This window comes from Alosa sapidissima, chromosome 10 (assembly GCF_018492685.1).
Source record: "Alosa sapidissima isolate fAloSap1 chromosome 10, fAloSap1.pri, whole genome shotgun sequence".
Classification (NCBI taxonomy): domain Eukaryota; kingdom Metazoa; phylum Chordata; class Actinopteri; order Clupeiformes; family Clupeidae; genus Alosa; species Alosa sapidissima.
In genome coordinates this window covers 6,887,337-6,906,608 of record NC_055966.1, presented here as the reverse complement: position 1 = coordinate 6,906,608, position 19,272 = coordinate 6,887,337, and the positions used below count along the sequence as shown (strand labels likewise).

The 19,272-nt window shown below is 42.8% G+C and overlaps 2 protein-coding genes across 7 annotated transcripts in view; one reads left to right on the top strand and one right to left on the bottom strand.

Annotated features, from left to right (window-relative positions):
• Nucleotides 1-162: 162 nt before the first annotated feature.
• Nucleotides 163-19,272, bottom strand: part of slc4a7 (solute carrier family 4 member 7) — a 64,049-nt gene continuing 44,939 nt past the window's right edge. For 4 of the 6 annotated variants that reach the window (XM_042106476.1, XM_042106477.1, XM_042106479.1 and 1 more), the window contains 15 exons: nucleotides 18,649-18,752; nucleotides 17,111-17,285; nucleotides 16,601-16,734; nucleotides 10,887-11,132; nucleotides 10,284-10,389; nucleotides 9,890-10,051; nucleotides 9,683-9,796; nucleotides 9,247-9,408; nucleotides 8,387-8,638; nucleotides 7,068-7,136; nucleotides 6,584-6,757; nucleotides 6,059-6,190; nucleotides 5,305-5,399; nucleotides 3,657-3,764; nucleotides 163-2,632 (listed from right to left, as the gene is read on the bottom strand). In XM_042106476.1, the coding sequence (XP_041962410.1) occupies nucleotides 2,551-2,632; nucleotides 3,657-3,764; nucleotides 5,305-5,399; nucleotides 6,059-6,190; nucleotides 6,584-6,757; nucleotides 7,068-7,136; nucleotides 8,387-8,638; nucleotides 9,247-9,408; nucleotides 9,683-9,796; nucleotides 9,890-10,051; nucleotides 10,284-10,389; nucleotides 10,887-11,132; nucleotides 16,601-16,734; nucleotides 17,111-17,285; nucleotides 18,649-18,752 (2,115 nt within the window). In that variant the 3' untranslated portion in view covers nucleotides 163-2,550. Of the gene's footprint in view, nucleotides 2,633-3,656; nucleotides 5,090-5,304; nucleotides 5,400-6,058; nucleotides 6,191-6,583; nucleotides 6,758-7,067; nucleotides 7,137-8,386; nucleotides 8,639-9,246; nucleotides 9,409-9,682; nucleotides 9,797-9,889; nucleotides 10,052-10,283; nucleotides 10,390-10,886; nucleotides 11,133-16,600; nucleotides 16,735-17,110; nucleotides 17,286-18,648; nucleotides 18,753-19,272 lie in introns of those variants that run through there. The other 2 variants (XR_006034541.1, XM_042106478.1) reach the window with 2 other exon arrangements.
• LOC121720415 (complement C1q-like protein 2) lies at nucleotides 11,966-13,834 on the top strand. Its single transcript, XM_042106481.1, has 3 exons — nucleotides 11,966-12,195; nucleotides 12,357-12,485; nucleotides 13,439-13,834. Exons 1-3 carry the CDS (start codon nucleotides 12,036-12,038, stop codon nucleotides 13,753-13,755), a joined length of 606 nt encoding a protein of 201 aa, XP_041962415.1. The 5' UTR covers nucleotides 11,966-12,035; the 3' UTR covers nucleotides 13,756-13,834.

Sequence of the window (19,272 nt, the reverse complement as noted above, 5' to 3'; positions counted from 1 at the left end):
AATCAGATCATCCCTGTGCACACACGCACACGTCAAATACCAGTTCCCTGTTCGGTCTGCCCTCCTGGTTAGTCTCCATCTCTGTGCTCCTCTTATATCAATGGTAGGTTTTGTACACAGAATATGTGACTCTTGAGGATACACATATGAAAAACCAAGCAGTTGACATTTATTAAGTGATCATCTTTATTGCTTTTCCTTTTTGACCATTTCATTTACAAATCAGCTACAAAAAATAGCACTTCTTGCTCATCCCTCCATTAATATAATATGAAGGCGTTTCTGAGCAACCGAGCAGATAACCAAAATCAAGACATTTCACGACTGCTCATGACTACTTAGCACAAGTGACACCTGTCAGTCATTAATGAATTGAAGCCCAGGCTTGCTCACCTGGGCTGATAAACTATACAAGCACTTCTTAATGGGGCAACGTGGAGACAGTGGTACAGTTTAATACAAAGCACAAGTTCATGCCATGATGACCTTTTTCCAGGCAAATTCTGTACCCGCTAAACTCCCTTATAGGCACAAGTACCAACAGAAAATAAAAAGGCTTTGATGCAGTTTTGAGCATGGGAGCAACCTAAAAAGAAACATGATTGATTGAGAATATAAAAAAAAAGATAAAAGATATAACTTTCAAACTGGGTCCAATAAATGGTCTGAAGACTTCTATGACATAGATATGAGTAAATAGCAAACAACTAATTTAATCTCAATCAAAGGGGTAAAAAATATATTTAAAAAGAAAAACCTACACAAGGGCATTAAAAATTAGACTAAGAGTTCTACATGTGACAGTATATTTCTTTCTCTTTTATGATTAGAACATTTTTGTGTGTACATAGCTTTGAATATTTGCAACAGAATACATGGTCACTGGGTGTGAGAAATAAAACCGGAACTAGTTGAACTGAGTAGTTTATCACTACTGGGATGCAGTAAAACAGAAATAATAATAAACAAAAATAGTCTTTCTATTCTAAACTTTCTCAAAGAAAGTAACGAAAGCATTTGAATTATGGGAGTGTGGGAATATATATTGGAAATGAAATGGTTCGAGCTTAAAACATTGAGCACTGAGTAGAAAATAAGAGGCCTGCGGCAAAAACAATAAGAAAGCAAACGATCACATTCTTGTCCAGTGTAAAGTGGGGTGGGGCGGTGGGGGGCTGACGAGGGGGAGGGAGGGGGGAAGAACAATGATCAGTATAAAAGAAACATTACACTGCCAGAACACAGGGCAAGGTAAGGAGAAATAAGGGGAATAAGAGAGAGGGAGATAGACAGAGAAAGGGGGGGGAGAGAGAGAGAGGGGGCTCTTATGGAGAACCCATAGATTCCTGAGACTGCTCTAAGTAGATATCTTAAATAAGGTACATGTGGTTTGTCCAACTTGCACGCGTACCTTGTGTAAAGTGCAGCGTTACACGTGAGGGGAGCGGAACACACCAGCAGCCCTCACACATCCCCAACAGTGTCTCCAGTCCCTTCCACCGCCCCCCAAACTCCTCCAACTGCAAACTTGACCATAAAAATAAATTAAAAGACAATAGCAATAATAAAGTCATGGTATAAAATTATTAATTTTCCTTTAACACTAAATAAATCACATTGTATGTAGACCACATCAAACAGCACTTTGCTGTCTGTAGTACATTAGCTGATTAGGGTTTATAATATGGTTTACTACATATTTGCCTTGTTAAGAACTGATCTATCCCTGTTCCTAAACATCTGTAGAATACAACCTACGGCACAATTGGCTGAATAAAAAAAAAACATTGTAATACGTATTTAATTTCATTATTTTACAGTTTGGTAAGCAACTGCTTACACCAACAACTAAGAGAGGGAGAATAAAAGCATTAAATGATTGCTTACAAGATTACCCCCCCCCCCCCCTCGTTTCTCCAAAAGCTCTACAGTAATGTTATGTGCATCTGAGACTAGCTAGACAGACATCAAACTAGCTGGGCTAGATGGGAAACAAACTACACTCCCCCCTCATGTTTACCTAGACCTAGACTCTCTCTTTCACACGCGCACGCACGCACACACACACACACACACACACACACACACACACACAGTAGAGAAATCTATAGAGCTGATGCTGTATGCTCTCAAAATGTCACAATTATAAGACCTCAAATGTTCCTTAAATGAGCCTATAAAACAAAAATCCTGCAATGTTCCTTGGTTTCTTGGGTAAAAATTCCTTTCAGAAGAGTTGAGCTCTTAGTCTGGCCTGAGAGCTCTCTGTAAAATGCCTAACAAATTAAATAGGTTCGTTGTTTTATAAAAAAGGGGAGAATAAAAAAAAAACCTTTGCTTCTAACATTTAAAACAGATGTCTGAAGCCAAACGCATACAGTGTGTATGGGACATGTCTCCTATGCATCAGCCTGACACGGGCTCGGCCACGGCCCTCCTGTTTGCCAGTGAGAGTGAGGAGGCTTCTGTGGGCAGCAGGCATCCTCCACCTTCCTCGAGTCCTCCGAGACAGACTCGCCCCTCCGTCAAAACGCTCGCCCTGCCCAGTTGTCATAACGATGTCTCGTTGTCAACAAACTTGTCCCCCTGCTCATCCTCAATGCTGATCTGGATGCTGGCAGCTTTCTCCTCGCTGGAAGGGAAGAGTAGGGTAAGCATCTCACTTGTGAAGGCTATATGGAACTAGGGCTACAACTAACGATTATTTTCATAGTCGATTAATCTGACAATTATTTTTTTGATTTTCTCGATTTAATCGGATAGTTGTTCGATCGATAATATGGCAGAAAATGGTGAGAGAATCTTGATAATTGTTTTCCAAGATAGTCTTCAAATGCTTTGTTTTGTCCACACGCCAAAGATATTTAATTCACTGTCAGAGGAGTATTTAAAGCTGAAAATATTCAACTTTAAGAAGCTTCAAATCAGAGAATGCTGATGTATTTTCCTTAAAGAATGACACAAACCAATTAATCAATTAACCAAATAGTTGGCGATTAATTAAATAGTTAACAACTAATCGATTAATCAATTAATCGTTGCAGCTCTATCTGGAACTCTTCACATAGGTTTAGGAGACCCAAAAAAAGTCATGGGTAGGACACTGATCCCCAAATGATACCTTATGATGGATGTTTCAGAAACTAGTGAGACTAACAATAAATATTGGTGTGATGGGCTGAACTGTCTCAATAGCAACTTCTTGTACAATCTCAAATATTCAATTAATGCACCTGCAAATCAGCTACATGGTGTGAATACCCGCAAATGCATTTATTAGATTAGCAATAAAATATGTCAATCACAATCATCCTTATGATCACTTCTAGTAAGAGGTGACTAATGCAATGTTGTGAAACACACATTGATTTTTTTTTATCAACACCACAGCTTAGCATCAGGCATTTCATTTGGCAAAGGGTTTCAATAAAACTAAACAAAACCAAATCCCATTAAAAGGTTGCATGTGGCATCGGCATGCATGCGTTTGTGCACTCAGAGGTAAGGCACAGCGAGTAATAAGCGGGTAAGGGCTCTGATGGATCAGCAGGGTTTGGCAGGAACAAACGACCACACAGACAAGGCCGACACAACAGCATGTGGACAGGAGGATGAGAGAGAGAGAGAGAGAGAGGAGTTAGAGGGGTCATAGCTACCTTGTGCAAGGTTTGTGAACTTTTCCACTGTCAGAGTTCATGGAAACAGCTTTCCACACAGCGGTTTTGGCCATTTCATCAGAAATGTTTACCACAGACGGGTCAGCACTAAAGAGGAGGACACATCACAGCACCTTCAGCTGGTCAGCCACATACACGTGCAAATGCATATGCACATATGGTACAAGTACACATGCACATACAGTATGTACACAGCAAGAGACCCCACACACATACTTACACACAGCACAATAAATACACACTGAACAAAGACATACACATACAGGCCTAAACACACACACATTCATGTCACACATTAATACAATGCTATCCACATGTTCTTTAACTCCAGAAATCACAGGTACATTATGATACATCCACACACACCCACACAGACAGACACACACACAATTACCAACACGGGTTCTCCAGCACGGTGTGCGATGGTTTATAAAGCATTAACACCATCTCAGATCCATCGGTAGGGGTATGCATAGTGCCTGGGGCCCCACATGTAAGGGGTGGCAATTCAAAGATGACTAATGCTTTATGAGGTCACTTTAGTTGACTGGGAAGGGAAGCCATTAAAAATACTTTTCACACATCTCTGGCCAAGTTAATGGTTCAGCTAGCCTACTGTATCTGGAGCATGCAGGCCAAAACAGACCGTAAGGGTGTTGTTTTGTTTGCTGTGTGAAAAATGTCTGATCAATCATTAGGCAATGTCTGCAGTCTCTGAATACTGGTGAGTATGGTCATTTCAACCTTACACTGCACAAAACACACTGATCAACCCAAGCCGCACAGCTCCTCACTCTGGCCTTATGGCTGCAATCACTTAATGTTCCTTCTGTTGCATTTCTGCATTCAATTAGTTGTATTATACAATTTTAATCCTAGTATACAACATCAGAGAGATATTTCAAATCTAAATCAAAGTTATTCCTGCCATCAACATCAAAGCAGAAGACAAAGTCATAACAGAACAGTGTTCAGACACTTATCCCTAAAATGTTGAGTGATGCAGGCAACTACACATCCTACATAAGACACTAGTTACTGTATCTACTGTGGTTAAAATGATCCGATATAATCTATTTGGATGACTCTCTAATATCAGGCTTCCCTGAAGTTCTCATTTTTAACGGCTGGGTTATTGGGGGGTGGGGGTGAGTGCATGAGGTCCCGGGACCATGCAATCACGCCATGACTGTGGCAAAATAAATCACTGTGTTAAGCAGTCAAACGTCAGAGTTGATTAACCGCCGGGGAAATCAAAGCAACGGGAACAACAAGAGCAGCAACTCATGGTGTGAAAGGATGAGGGGAAGGCGGGGTGAGATGGGGTTAAAAGCAGGCCCGTGAGAAGAGAAAGACCAACCCCTCCGCTCTCCATGTCCTCGTACGAGGCATCAGAGTCTAGGCTGTCCGATCTGTCTCAGGGGAGAAACAGGTCAGGAAAACCATTTTTATTTCGTTCATATCTATTTTGTTTTATTTCAACTTCTATCTTGATTTCTGTTCAGAACCCAAAGCTATCTTCCTCAAATAGTAATAAACAAAAACTCTTAAGGACAAGAGACAAAGAACATGCATCACACAGACACTGCACTGATTGAAAGAGTGAGAAAGATAGCATGGGCCTGACCTGACTTTCAGGGCCTTGACTGGGATCTTGAGAAGGTTCTCCCCCTCGTACGGCAGCTCAATATCATGATCTGCTTCAAGCATCCGCCGCGCCTCCTACAACCAGAACAAATAGGAAAGTAGGCCAGTCAATGGAGGCCTACGACTGGAACATACCACTAGCTTTGGGAAAGCTAAATCTTAAACACATCATGTTCATGTTCCTGATGACATAAAGTAAAGTAGGAGAGAGGCCGCACTATACATATATACATTTTTTTATGTGTATATATGCATAGTGCGGCCTCTCTCCTACGTTACTTTATGTATTGCAACTATCCAGGCCAGCACTCTTAAAGTTTAAAAGTAGACACATTGAGTGAAACCTGCTCCTATCCTCACTTACATGTTCCTGATGAGGAATACAAATTACACCAAAAAAAAAAAAAACACAAATAATAAATGATTAACTGAAGCCGATATATCTACTCTGGCTTTCACCAGACCAAGCTCAATCTTTTAAGATTGAACATTGGTCTGGGGAGTCTGTTATGTATTTTCTACTGCACATGAGGCGTGATCAACGGACATAGTTCAAGTGACTCTGTACGCAATTGGATAGTCATTCACCATCATCAGGCTGGGTTCACCCAGCCTACGATATATCACAAGTGCAGTATTGCAGGGGGCTTTTTAAAATGTAACCCAGCTGTGTGTGAGCTCTACTAGGGCCATGGAGCTGGTCAGCGGCCTCCTTGTGACTAGACCAGCGGTACCTCTTTGGCTTTCTTTTTCTTGTCGTCCTCCTTCTTCTTCTTACTCTCGGGCATCAAATCGTCCAACCAGCTGAGCTCCCTGTTGGTGAAGCAGAAGTCCAGCAGCTTCCGCACAAACACCAGAGCCAGGACCTGCAGAAGGAACAGACCGTTAGTCCAGAGAGTCCAGCGCACTTTTGGAGTCGGTTGTACTTCTGTATTTGCCCCCAGTTAAAGTGATTTAAGTCAATCAGTCTTGACCATGTCATATGCACGTCATATTCAAATTTGCAGTGGTCTCTTAATTTTCAATATGACCGTCAACTCATTTGAATGTCACTCAGCAAGCGTAAGATGACATCAGACATAATCTGCAGTGGTCTCTTAATTTTTTCCAGAGCAGAAAAAAAAAAAAAAAAAAAAAATTAAAAAAAAAAGTCACACACACACACACACACACACACACACACACACACACACACACACACACACACACAGAAACCAGCAGCCCCCACTGTGCTGTGGCTGGCGCAGGCGAGTGCGTACCATCATGGGGAAGACGACAGCGGCGGCTGAGGCCTTGATGACCCACAGCAGCACCAGGCAGGTGAGCTGCACGAAGGTGAACACGTGCACCTTCCACAGCGGCACGTAGCGCAGGTAGATCAGGTCCGGCTGGTGCTTGGCAGGCATGCCAAACAGCTTAATACGGTCAAATAACTACAGGGGAGAGAGGGGAACCGCAACACAAAACGACAAAAATATACTTGATTTAATCAGCATCTTTTCAGTGATTTTCATTTCTTCTGTCTTTTATAGCATAGTATTTTTAAAATAATAAAAACAATAGTATCATAATACTATCTTAGTAATGTTAATAACTGAATATAACTGAATATAATGACTATATATATAATAATATTATAGTTATATCATAATCATATACATACCGTGTTCTTGGTTATGTTATAACACATAATTTATTATGCATTTATAGGCTATATTACATGTATGAAGTATTTACACTTACCTGAATGCCCTTGAGTGATGAGACCCCCATGTAAAGAAATACCCCATACAGGACTGGCATGGGAATAAACTAGAGAAACACAGAGGTAGCCATTTCAGAACCAGTCCCACAACCTTCTTTTTTCCTAGATCCTTTCAAGTGATTGTTCCTTTTTCTGCTTTCATCTCCTTATCCATTCCAGCCTCTTTCTCCATATTCCCATCCCCCCCAATCTCACACGGCTAAATTTGTCCAAAAAGTCTTCAACTTTCCAAATATGTGGACTAGGGCTGGGCGATAAAACGATAGCGATATGTATAGCAATAGACATGTGATCGATATCAATAAAAAATATGTTCGATAGAACATTCGATAATTAAAAGCAACACACACCTCCCTCCTTACGTTGTCCATAAATAAATAGGCTGAATATATCTTGCATTGTAGCTAGTATGTGCAACTCTACCAGAGTAGGGCTAGAAGTAGGCCTACCTCAACACAGACTCTCAATGAGTCCTTGCCCCGTGCACACTCTCTGTCTCTCTCTCTCTGTTGCAACTCAAACTGTTGCATTCAAATTGACTGCTAAGTTCTAATCATCTCAATCCCGATGCAAATGGAAAAGTATTTTCCAAGACTCAAACGGGCCTGTCCCAAGGAGAAAAAGTATTCATTTGAAACTTAAACACACGTGGGGAAACCGAACAATCTAACCAGTAGACTATGATAAACTAGCAAATTAAGCTACTTTGTTTACAATATTTCCAGGCTTCAACCAGTGCTGCTTTTCATTCAGACTTATGTGCACATTTATTTATTTGAGTGTTTTTCATGATTGTGTTGCTATTTATTTTCCCTGTTTGCTTTGATTGATAACTGAGGTGATTAAAATCAGAGGAAGGTTAAGTTTAAAAAAAACTTGTTTCTGAAATCTGAAATATAATTTTTTTTAAAAATCAATAATTATCGATATCGACTGATATGAAATACTTATATCGTGATACAGTTTTCAGCCATATCGCCCAGCCCTAATGTGGACTACAAACAGGTCAAGAACGAAGTCGTAGAAGTCTACAACTACCAATCTTTTGGTTAACAGCCAACCCTAACGCCAACGTTTATCTTCCATGACATCCACCATGCGCTTCTAGTGAGCGACTCTGACTCCTCCTTTGAGCCCTGTGTTCAAAAGGCTCTTGGGCATGCTGCCATCATTCCCATCCACCCCCATTCCACCACTATGGGTCTGATTGGAAGTTAATACACATCTGAGAGACTAGAGAGACCATGACCCAGCCCCCCCCCCCCCCCGCCCCGCCCCCACCTTCTTCTCTTCTCACCTTCAGCACGGAGGTCATAAAGACGGAGAGACCCATGAGGACAAAGATCATGAGGCCAGTGAATCTCTGCTCGCGGATGCCCAGGAATTTGGGCTGCTCGCCGGGGGCAGAGCACTCAGACTCCACCTTCAGGCTGTTGACGTGGGAGATGGAGAGCACGGTGGCCGCCACGAACCACGGCAGCCCCATGATGGAGCACACGCCCAGCATCACCGCCACGATCAGCAGGTCCAGGTGGTACCCGCAGCCTTTCTGTAAGGAGGAGAGCACACGGTTGTGCACACACATTGGTATCAGCAAACAACATAGAAACACACACACACACACACACACACTCTCTTCCTTTATCAATAGCTCTGGCTCAATATCACTCCGTAAAAACTCTGCTATAGTTTATATAAAATAGTGATAGAAGCCATCACACAAACACACGTGCACACACACACACACACAAACACACACTCCACCAGTTCTAGTAACAATATACACACAACCACCAGTTCTAGTAACAATACACACACACACACACACACACACACACACACACACACACACCAGTTCAGTTCTAGTAACAATACACTGAAGCGATAAGCTTTTTCGGGGAAATGCAGAGGTTAGTGTTCACTAGTCACCCCACCCTTTGGACCCAAAACCAAACAAACACCTAAAAAGACAAACATACTGTACCAACCTCTGAAGCTAGACCAATGACTGTTGGATGTATGGACAGATATGGACACACACACACACACACACACACACACACACACACACACACACACACACACACACACACACACACACACGCACACGCACACGCACACGCACACGCACACGCACACGCACACACGCACACACACCTTGAGCTTGTGCTCCTTGCGGTTGATGATGACTGCAGTGATCTGCTGGTCCATGAAGATGAGAATGGTGCACAGCAGAGCCGGAATAGCTGCCGCCAGCAACGTCCACGTGGGGTTGGAGCCCAGCGGTGAGATCAGCCAGCCCCGGTGCTTAGAGGTGGGCTGGAGGACACAGGAAGTCAACGCAAGTTTGCAAACATGCATGCAAGAAAGTGCTCTAGGTAATGCAGTCACAGTGTGTCCATCCTCTGAGGTCACCTCTTGAGGCATGGCAACATGACCAAACTGTCCCCCATCCAGTCACATATGTTGTTATTACATATTAAATAATAATAATAAAAAATAAAGTAAATAAATAAAATAAAAAATAAGGTCACAACAGTTCACATAAAAGTGAAAAACTGAATGAAATCAAGAAGGAGAAGAGGAAGAATACCTCAAATGTGTCAGGGACATGGAGTTTAGGAGAGGGTATTCCCACAAGGTAGTCCACCAGAACCATAATCATGATGGTCAGAAAGATGGCAAAGTCACTGATTGTGGAGCGCACCTACACAGGATTACACACAGAGGGCACAGAGAAGAAGCAGACATCAGCTGGGGAATACATCTCACACACACACAAAACCACGAGCTGCTGTACCTTGGTGGGGAAGTAGCGCTTGGTTTTGAACTGCTTGAGAAAGGAGGAGAGGAAGAAGGTGGTGAAGAAGAGGATGATGGACCAGAAGAGCACGTCGGGGATGTAGGGCCCCTCGTGGCTGCAGGCTGGGCCCACAAACACCCCTTGGAGCCTGGTGCACATCTGCAGGGGATGCAAATCCATACTAATACTTAGCCTATTTCAAGCCATGCAGTATAGTTACCACTACAACTCCTCATTGAAACCAGATCACTGTATTTTAGCCAAAAATTATCGATAAAAGCATAAAACTAGCTAGCTAATTATTAAAGTAATAAGTACCAAACTCACAAGCAACAACAACAGTAGCCAGGATAACAGCCATTTTGCTTCAAACACACACACACACACTTACAGGCATGTTCAGCTCACTCCAGCTGATGGAGTCAGGAGTGAAGCCTGACTGATTCAGCAGGTTAGTGATCTCAGGGGTGATGTTGGACGGCGCTGAACACTGACAGCTGTGGTGGGAGATCCACAAAGAAAGGACAGAGTGGACATAGTTAATCATGAATCAAATAGCCCAACTAACTAAACAGTGCAATTACATTACAGGCTCCACAACTGAAAATACCTAAATAATGAGTGAAATCACAAACACAAAAGTATTGTAATACACAACAGTATAATATGCAATATTGTGCTCCTGACATATAATTACTATATTGTACAATACTTTATTACATTGTAATATCACACTAATATTTATTGACAGCATGGATAAAGCATACATATTTTACTAACATATATTACTCTGTGTGGAAAAAACTATAACTTGCTGTATAATGTATGTACTGTATATGAGGTTCACAACAATGTTATGATGAGTCTCTGATGAGTTTTCTGAAAGTAAGGTCAAAGTAAAGGGCCTAGTATTTAGTGAACGTTTTTACACATAGCGTTACGGACTCGTAATGCCATGTTGGGCATTCAAACTTGGGCCGACCGATTGTGGTACCTGTAGAAGGTCAGGTTGTCCAGGTTGTTGTGCATGTCGACGGGGTAGCTCTCGCCCAACTGCACCAGCTTCTCCAGGGCCTCGTAGATGAAGATGATGCAGATGAGGGAGGCGAAGGCCTCCTCCGTGAAGCGCGTGATGTAGCACACCAGCGAGCTAGCGTCCGTGGCAACCAGCACCAGGCACAGGAAGGCCGTCCAGAGCCCGATGCTTGTACGCAATGGCAGGTAGGACAGACCATAATCACTGAGGGAGAGGAGATAGAGAGAGAAAGAGAGAGAAAAAAAGAAAGAGAGAATGAGAGAAAGAAGATGCATGTCAGAATTTTATGGGACAGTAAGATGCATTAGACTAGTGAATATTGTACAAAGTATAAATAATCTGACTCCATTCAATTAGTAAAGGACCTACACTATCATTAAACAGTTTATAAACCAAATGTAAAATGCAATGGCATGGCACACCAGGAGTTAATTGAATGGTAGATGAAACAACAGTTTATTACTGCAATAAACTCTAGCTTAAATGTTACAGATGTCAAGTAAACGGCATGTGAGACAAAAACCAAAAGGTTTAAGTATAACTGTAACCAGTAAACACATAATTTGATCAGATACAATCTAGACAGAAGAAACTCAGAAAACCTGAATGCATATACATTCAGAATATATAGAATAGAATATATGAGATATAAAAACAAAACATAAAACCCATTTCAATGCATTTGCCAATCCAATGAGGCCCTAACACTATCCCCATTAACCAAGGCCAGCAGAGATTACATGGTACTAGTTGGGCTATAAAACTATGGCACATGTTTCAGATTGTAATGAAACCATGATCAGACTGCTGCACATATAACAAGGATTAGAGACCAAGCATGAATATTGTACAATTGCACAAACTTAAAATACCACTAATCTTGAGTCTCTCTGACCTTGGTAAAGCTCTGACATGAAATCATTTAAATATGTGCAACATTTGCACAAAAAGTGAGTAAACAACCAAAGGTCTGTGGGCTTAGTAAGATATACATGTTTTTGTATTGACAGCCAGTCCAATATAAACCATCCAATTCTGAGCGTGTGTGTGTGTTTGTCTTCGCCTTGTCCTCCAAGCACGCCAGCAGAGCCAGAGAGAGACTGCAGCATGTTGGCTCACACACTGCTGGTGTTGTCGGCCCTGGTGCTGGCCTACGGTGCACCTCAGGACAGGGGCGACACAGACACGCTGACCCGGCTCCAGGCCCAGGTGGAGGAGCTCAAGGACAGATTGACCATCGCAGAGAAAGAACTCAAGGAAGTGAAAGGTAGGTAAGCAGCATGTCTTTGGGGCATGACTAGGTTTGCATATGTGTGCACTCTTTCAGCGTTTCTAGTGACGTTACAGTCTTTTCTTTACTTGGCTAACATGAAATCAAGCTCTGGTGAGAAATGCCAGTCTAGGCACTGACGTCATGCTTGCTCACAGATGTACCAAAAGTTGCCTTCTCTGCATCACTGGGTGGAAATGGACTGGTTGAAGCTGGGTCATTTTACAAGAAACTTATCTACAAAGATGTCATCACGAATATTGGCGAAGCATACAACAAGGAAACAGGTATCGTAAGCCATACTTTAGGGCATGCTGCGAGTTCAGTTGAGAGTTAGTTCCCTTTCAGCCTTTCTTCCTCCTTTGTACATTTACTTATATATGTTTATTTTGTTTGAACTCGCAGTGCATTTCTTGTCTCTTTGTGTAATTAGTTTTTATCGATAGTTACAAGCCTGTGTACTTTAACCGCCCAGTAGGCCTACGGTAACTAGAACCAATTGAACCATCAATTTATTGACATCAAAGGCAGCATCGGCCGTTTACTTCTTTCCATTTTCCCTCCAGACCAGTGCTCGAATTACGTGGGAGCCAGAGGGAGCCAAGCTCCCATAGAGTGAGGACTGGCTCCCATGAAAGCAACAAAGTCAAAAATCTGAGGGGGTCTCTCATTTCTGAAGGTGTCTGGCATTGTAATTTAATCTTAAACCGCTCATTATCCATCCCTGTGCGATGTCCTACCATTAAAGACATTATTAAAACATAGGCTACTACGGGACGCAGACCTACCCTTGAATCCTACGTCTTGAACGCAGCATGACTGCACTTCACCAACACACCACTAGACTAACCGCAAACCGCATACGATCGATTTGACAGCACTCGAAAATCTGAAGAAGTCACCCTGCTTTAATTTGAATGTTTTGTCTATTTACATAGGCGTTCATTGGGCTAGCCTACATGGTTTGATAAGTGCTGAAAAGTCCTGTTTGCTGTTGAACTTAAGCTTCACCTCTTCTAGTTCAAGTTCAAGTTCAATTTATTTCTTTGTCCCAAATGGGCAATTGTACCGCCTTGTTAGGCTATGTGCGGGGTGTGGCAACTTTTTATGAGATAGAGAGACCCCCTTTAAGACAAAAAGATAATTCGAGCCCTGCTCCAGACACAACCGTACTGGCTTTGTATGGACCTTTGTTTCTCCCTAGTTTTTACATTGTTTCCCCTTCACCTTGCACACACAGGAATGTTCACGGTGCCCGTGAGGGGAGTTTACTATGTGCGCATGACCGCTAACGGCCCGACAGACAAAACCCTCTCCGCCGTGCTCTATAAGGGCTATGAGTCTCTGCTGATCGTCCACGAGCAGCCCTCGGGTGAGGGGAGCGACACGGCGTCCAACGGCGCCACCTTTCTGCTCGAGAAGGGAGACCAGCTTCACGTTAAGCTCTGGCCAGACACACAGATCTGGGACAACTCCAACCGGCACAGCACCGTCACGGCCTTCCTGCTCTACCCCATGCCAGACGAGAGCAGCCCGACTACGGAGCCCAACCTCTGAGACCACATCGACACCATGTACAGCATGTGCTGTTTTAGTTTTAGGAATCATGATAAGAAATAAATCAAATACCTACTTGTGTGAGCGTACATATTTCTTACAATCTTGATTTTCCCCTAGGGATCAATTATGTATGTATGTACGTATGTATCTAGCTATCTATCTATCACAATAAAGACTGAGAACAAAGAAATAAGAAATAAAAAATCAGAATCAATGCTATCTGTATGACGATGGAAGATGGATGAGAAATCATTTAAGTGATATTTTGTTTTAATATTCAAATGAGTTTCAACCTCTCTAGTCAGAATGATTTCACATATTAATAACTGTACATACCAAACCAAATAATAGTTTTTTTTTGCTGTACTACTCTGAGTATTGTCGTCTGTATTGTTTTATACAAAACAAAAAAAAAATACTCAGCTGCCTCCTTCTCTGCATGCTGAGACGATCAACACATGAGAGTTTTTCTCAGGAGCTTCAGTGCATTTCTCAAATTAGTATTACAATCCTCAAAACTACGTGTTCAACCTTCACACCATCTAGTTACTTGGAGACGTGTGAATGTTAACTTCACAAAGGAGTCATCAACATGTTCTCTAATCTCAGAAGTGCACATTAAGAACCTTCAATAGTCAAGTGCAATAGACAAATATTTACATTTCATGATCTGGCAACATACTGCCGTCAATCTCCTTCAATCTCCCACATACAGCAATGTGTGACATTGTACAGCTGAAATTGATACATATGCCACACATATATGATACATATGCCACAGCAGAAAAAGTTTCATTTTTAATCATCGTCATCAACACCTTAGCCATAGATATAGCATAATAAAAAATACTAACTGAGTAAATTGTTATATTGACAACATGACTAAGCATTCTGACTATCTTCGAAAACATTGGAGGAAGGACTTGTCATCTTGATAGCACTGCCATATTCCTTGGTATAAATACTTGCTTTTGAGACATAAACTAAGAATTTTGAGCAAGTTACTTGCTTTTGTAGGTGCACTGTGTGGTGCAGTTTGCACAAACTGTTTTGAGAAATGTGCCAACGTTAATGACAAGAGAAATGCACCAAAGCAACTGAGAAAAACTTGAACACCTTATTCACGTCTTGCTCTGCCAGTAGGGGCCGCTGCAGTGTAACAAATCCAGAAAACTCGACAATAGTTTCAAACCAATTTGAAGCAGTGATGATGAAATACCTCTAAAAGAAGAAAACACCTGAGAAAGAATAAAGCCCCATGGCAGCCCCTGGCCACAGAGATGTTGGGGAGACTGGAATGACTGCAGGACATTAACTCAAGTGTCTGCTGTCTCTTCACAAGCTCACAACTCCACGCACACACACGCACACACACATTGACGGTTTCAATTGAAATTTGCAGTGGTGTCTTAATTTTGAATATGACTGTCAACTCATTCGATTGTCAATCAGCAGTCGTAGGATGACATCAGAAAAATGTGCAGTGGTCTCTTCATTTTTTCCAGAGCTGTATATATTGTATATATATTAATTCATATAAGTGTCATCATACTTGTACCACCATACTATAGGACATTACATGGGGATCAAAAGAGGGTGTCCAGGCACTGTAATTAACCCAGTGTTTCTCAAACTTTTTTTCTGGGGACCCACTTTTTAAAAATGACAGACTTTCACGACCCAACTCGTGACTGTGGTAGTTAACAAACTAGATCAGTGGTTCTCAAACTTTTTCTTTCATTCCCCACTTTGATCAAGGGGGCATTCTCGAGCCCCACCTGTCCCTCATCGCTCTAAGAAAGTGGTAGGTCAAGCTTAAAATGGTCAAATTTATTGAAATAATGACAAGTTCTAAATATATCCTCTTCAACAGAGTTAAAATCAGCTGGTGCTGCAGATATAATAATAAATAAATACATTACACACATATTTCTGTTTTCCAGCAACATATTAGGAAGCATAGGCCATTTTACAGCATTGTACTATATATTCAATGAAATACCAACATGCTGCATTAAATGGATCCATAATCCAGTCATACTGAGCACTGCTGGTTGGGAAATATTTTTGAAATAAACTTTGCAGGGATGTGATGTAGGCCTACTGTTTAATACATGGGATCACAAGAGTGCCTTCCAATCAGACGTTTCAGCGATTTCGCTCAGAAATCTCAAAGGCATAATACTGTCGCGATCGAGGCGCCTGTCCCATACTCAAGTTTTTTTGGTGAATGTAGTAATCTTATTTGCTAGGTGAGGTAGGTGCTTGTCTTTGCCTTGTAACTGGACATTTAACTAAGACATCGCTAAGATATATCAAATATATCGCTAAGATAGGCCAGCTTCGTCAAGAAATGTTCATTAGTGAACGTGCTTGCAGATTCAAACATGCGCTCTTCCTCCAAGAAGAGGCGACTCGGAGCTCAAACACGCACGACAGCACTTTACCTCGGGAAAGCCACCTTGCCTCGCTGTGAAACAGTACAGCCTTTTGGTCAGCTACCATCTCTTCGCAAAGTGCGGAGAATAGACGCGCTTTTAAGGGCCGGGTTTTGATGAAATTCACCACTCTCACAACAACGTTCAAAATCTCATGTAGGTCTCATGTAGGCAACGTTCAAAATCTCATGTAAGCTGCCTTGACACGAGCGCTTCCCTGTGAATAACACAGTGCGTCCTTTGCGCATTGGGTGCTACCTGGGCCCAGGCTACAGATAAAAAAATAAATAAAATAAAAAACTCCTGTTTTTCACGTCAGTTCGCGCCCCACCTGGCATGTCTCCGCAACCCACAGTTTGAGAAACGCTGAATTAACCACACAACCTTCAATTTTGGGCTCTTACCTGCAAAATTTGAAGAGGATTTTCTCAAAGACGAGCACAGGCCCAGTGCTGCCCAGGATGGTGAGGGGCTGCCCAGCGAATAGGGAGTAGGCCACTCCTGTCAGGGACGCTCCGAACAGAGACTCAATGGCACTCTGCAGGAGAGACAGGAGCATGGGCCCGGCTGAGTTTAACACTACGGAGGGCAAATCTACACACACACACACACACACACACACACTGACTGCCTGGCAAAATATATACACTTTCAAAGAGTGAGGGAATGAGACAGAAACAAGAAAAAAGCAGAGAGAGTGAGAGAGGAAGAGAGAAAGAGAGAGGAAGAGAGAGAAGGAGAGAGATTCAAAGCTAAATCCATAATGATAAAGAGAGGGAGAGACAGGGGGGTTGTGGGGGAAGAGTAGAGAACGAAACGGAGACATTCCTAATTATTCTCCAGACAATGAGAATGAATGGTCATGAAAGGCTGGTGGGATTTAGGGGTGGGGGGGTTGGGGGGGTTAAACTCACAATGTTGCCCTTGGTGGCCTCCCCCAGCAGGCCCCCGAAAGTGATGACGGGCGACATGCAGGCGCAGTACAGGAAGAGGATGGAGGCCAGGCACTGCAGGCTCAGAGCGTCACGCACGTCGCTCCAGTAGAATGGAGCCTTCCGCCGCACGTCCCGCACCAGCCCGCCGAATATCCTGAGAAAGAAGAGAGAGGAGATGGAGTGCCACAGAGACCGAGGGGGGGGGGGGGGGGGGGGTGGAAGTGTAAAGAGAAAGAGGTGGACAGGTAAGGAGAGGAATGGACAAAGAAAAGGGAGAGAAGAGGAGGATTGCAAATTATAATAAATCAATCTCTAATTGTTATACCACCACCAGCCCACTTCAGTGCTCCTGAGAATCGTTTTCCTGTTGCCTTTTATGGCTTATGCAGATTACACAATTTTTTTGTCTTCCACGATGGTCTTTTGAGATTGACCATGTCAGACTAGGCGATCAGAGAACCACAAATTATTGCTGCCTATTGGTCGGAAGATTGGCCACATTATAAGATCATGTAGCCTATCTATCGTAGCCTCCTCATCGTGCGTCGTCATAGTGTCAGTGTCAACAAGGGAGTCGTAAAGATTCCCCAAAAATTGCTAGTCTTTTGGTCGTGGAACATCGCAGACAATAACTCGCTGCTTGTTGAATAGGTCACATTACAAGACGCGTTCCTCCTTCGGTGTTGTTCCCGACTTTTCATATTCGGTCACCACACTGGAAATTTGTCGGCTATGACAAAATCGTGGCAAAATTGAGCTGAAATTTTGTAAAACTGTCATTACAAAAACACCTGTGGAGTCGTCACACTGCAACCACTTATAATGTTTATCCCAAGACCCCGTATCTGCCTCTATCTGACCCCCTCCCCTCTCACCCGCTCTCTCCCCTGCTCTCCAGATGTGCAGGGCCCAGCGCATCTGCTCCTCTCCTCCTTAAACCCCCTTAAATGGCCTGCTTCTCAGGCACAATGGGCTTTCATGCGGATTTTAAGCTCACATCAAAGTGTGCCTGCTCCGGCTAAATATACCTCCTTAATTTAACACAAGGGGACATGAAAGCCTTTTTAAAAATTTGCGCCATTACAGAAACCAAGGACCACACCGCCCCAAAACACACCACCTCACCAAACCCCCACCCCCCCCAAATCTCTAATGCTGCTTTAATAAGGGGCCTCTCATGTCTGCAGCAGCTCTCCTTCATCAAAAGAGACTTAAAGGAAATCCACAATCTGCTGCACACACACACACGCACTCAGCACTTCGCATCTTGTACAATAATAGGGTCAGATGAGTTCAGCCTGCGTGGATGTGACACACTCCAAAGTATGAGTGTGATTCTGTGGAAAGTGTCTACTTGTCTGTCCGTCTGCCTTTTTCCTTGTGTGTGTGTGTGTGTGTGTGTGTGTGTGTGTGTGTGTGTGTGTGTGTGTGTGTGTGTGTGTGTGTGTGTGTGTGTGTGTGTGTGCGCGTGTGTGCGCGTGTGTGCGCGTGTGTGTGCGTGCACATTCATCCCTTACCTCCCTGTTCTCTGGAGCTCCGGCCCAGCCTCGTGTTCCTCCTCTTTCACAGTGTCCGACGTGTGAGCGGAGCCGTTGGGCATGGAGGGCATCTTCCTCTTCTCCTGTGGGCAGCACAGGAGGGCACAGTCAGGTGGGCAAACACGCCAGATGGTTTTGGCACTTCCAGTTTGGTTCTGCCTAAATTAAATTATCTTAACTCTGTCTTCGGCTCTGGTGCCCTGTTTTCCTGTATCAAGTTTCCTGGATCATCATCATTAAAAGGCAGAGTCTGCATCAGATCACATTTTCTGCTTCAATCAAGGCTGTGATTAGGGCCATGCTACATGAGCTTCCTATTAAATTGTTTTTTTTTTTTTATTATACTCCACTTACAGGTGGGTCTCAAACAATTAGAACATTGTGAATAAGTTCATTTCCCCCCCTAATTTATTTAAAAAATGGAATCATATTCTATATTCATTACATATAGAGCGAAATATTTCAAGCCATTTATTTGTTTTAGTGTAGATGATTATGGCTTACAGCTCATGAAAATCAAAAATCTATTTCTCAAAATATTAAAATAAATATTTTACGCTCTCATTGACACCCTTCACGAGGCAAAGGTGGTCATTGCTGAAA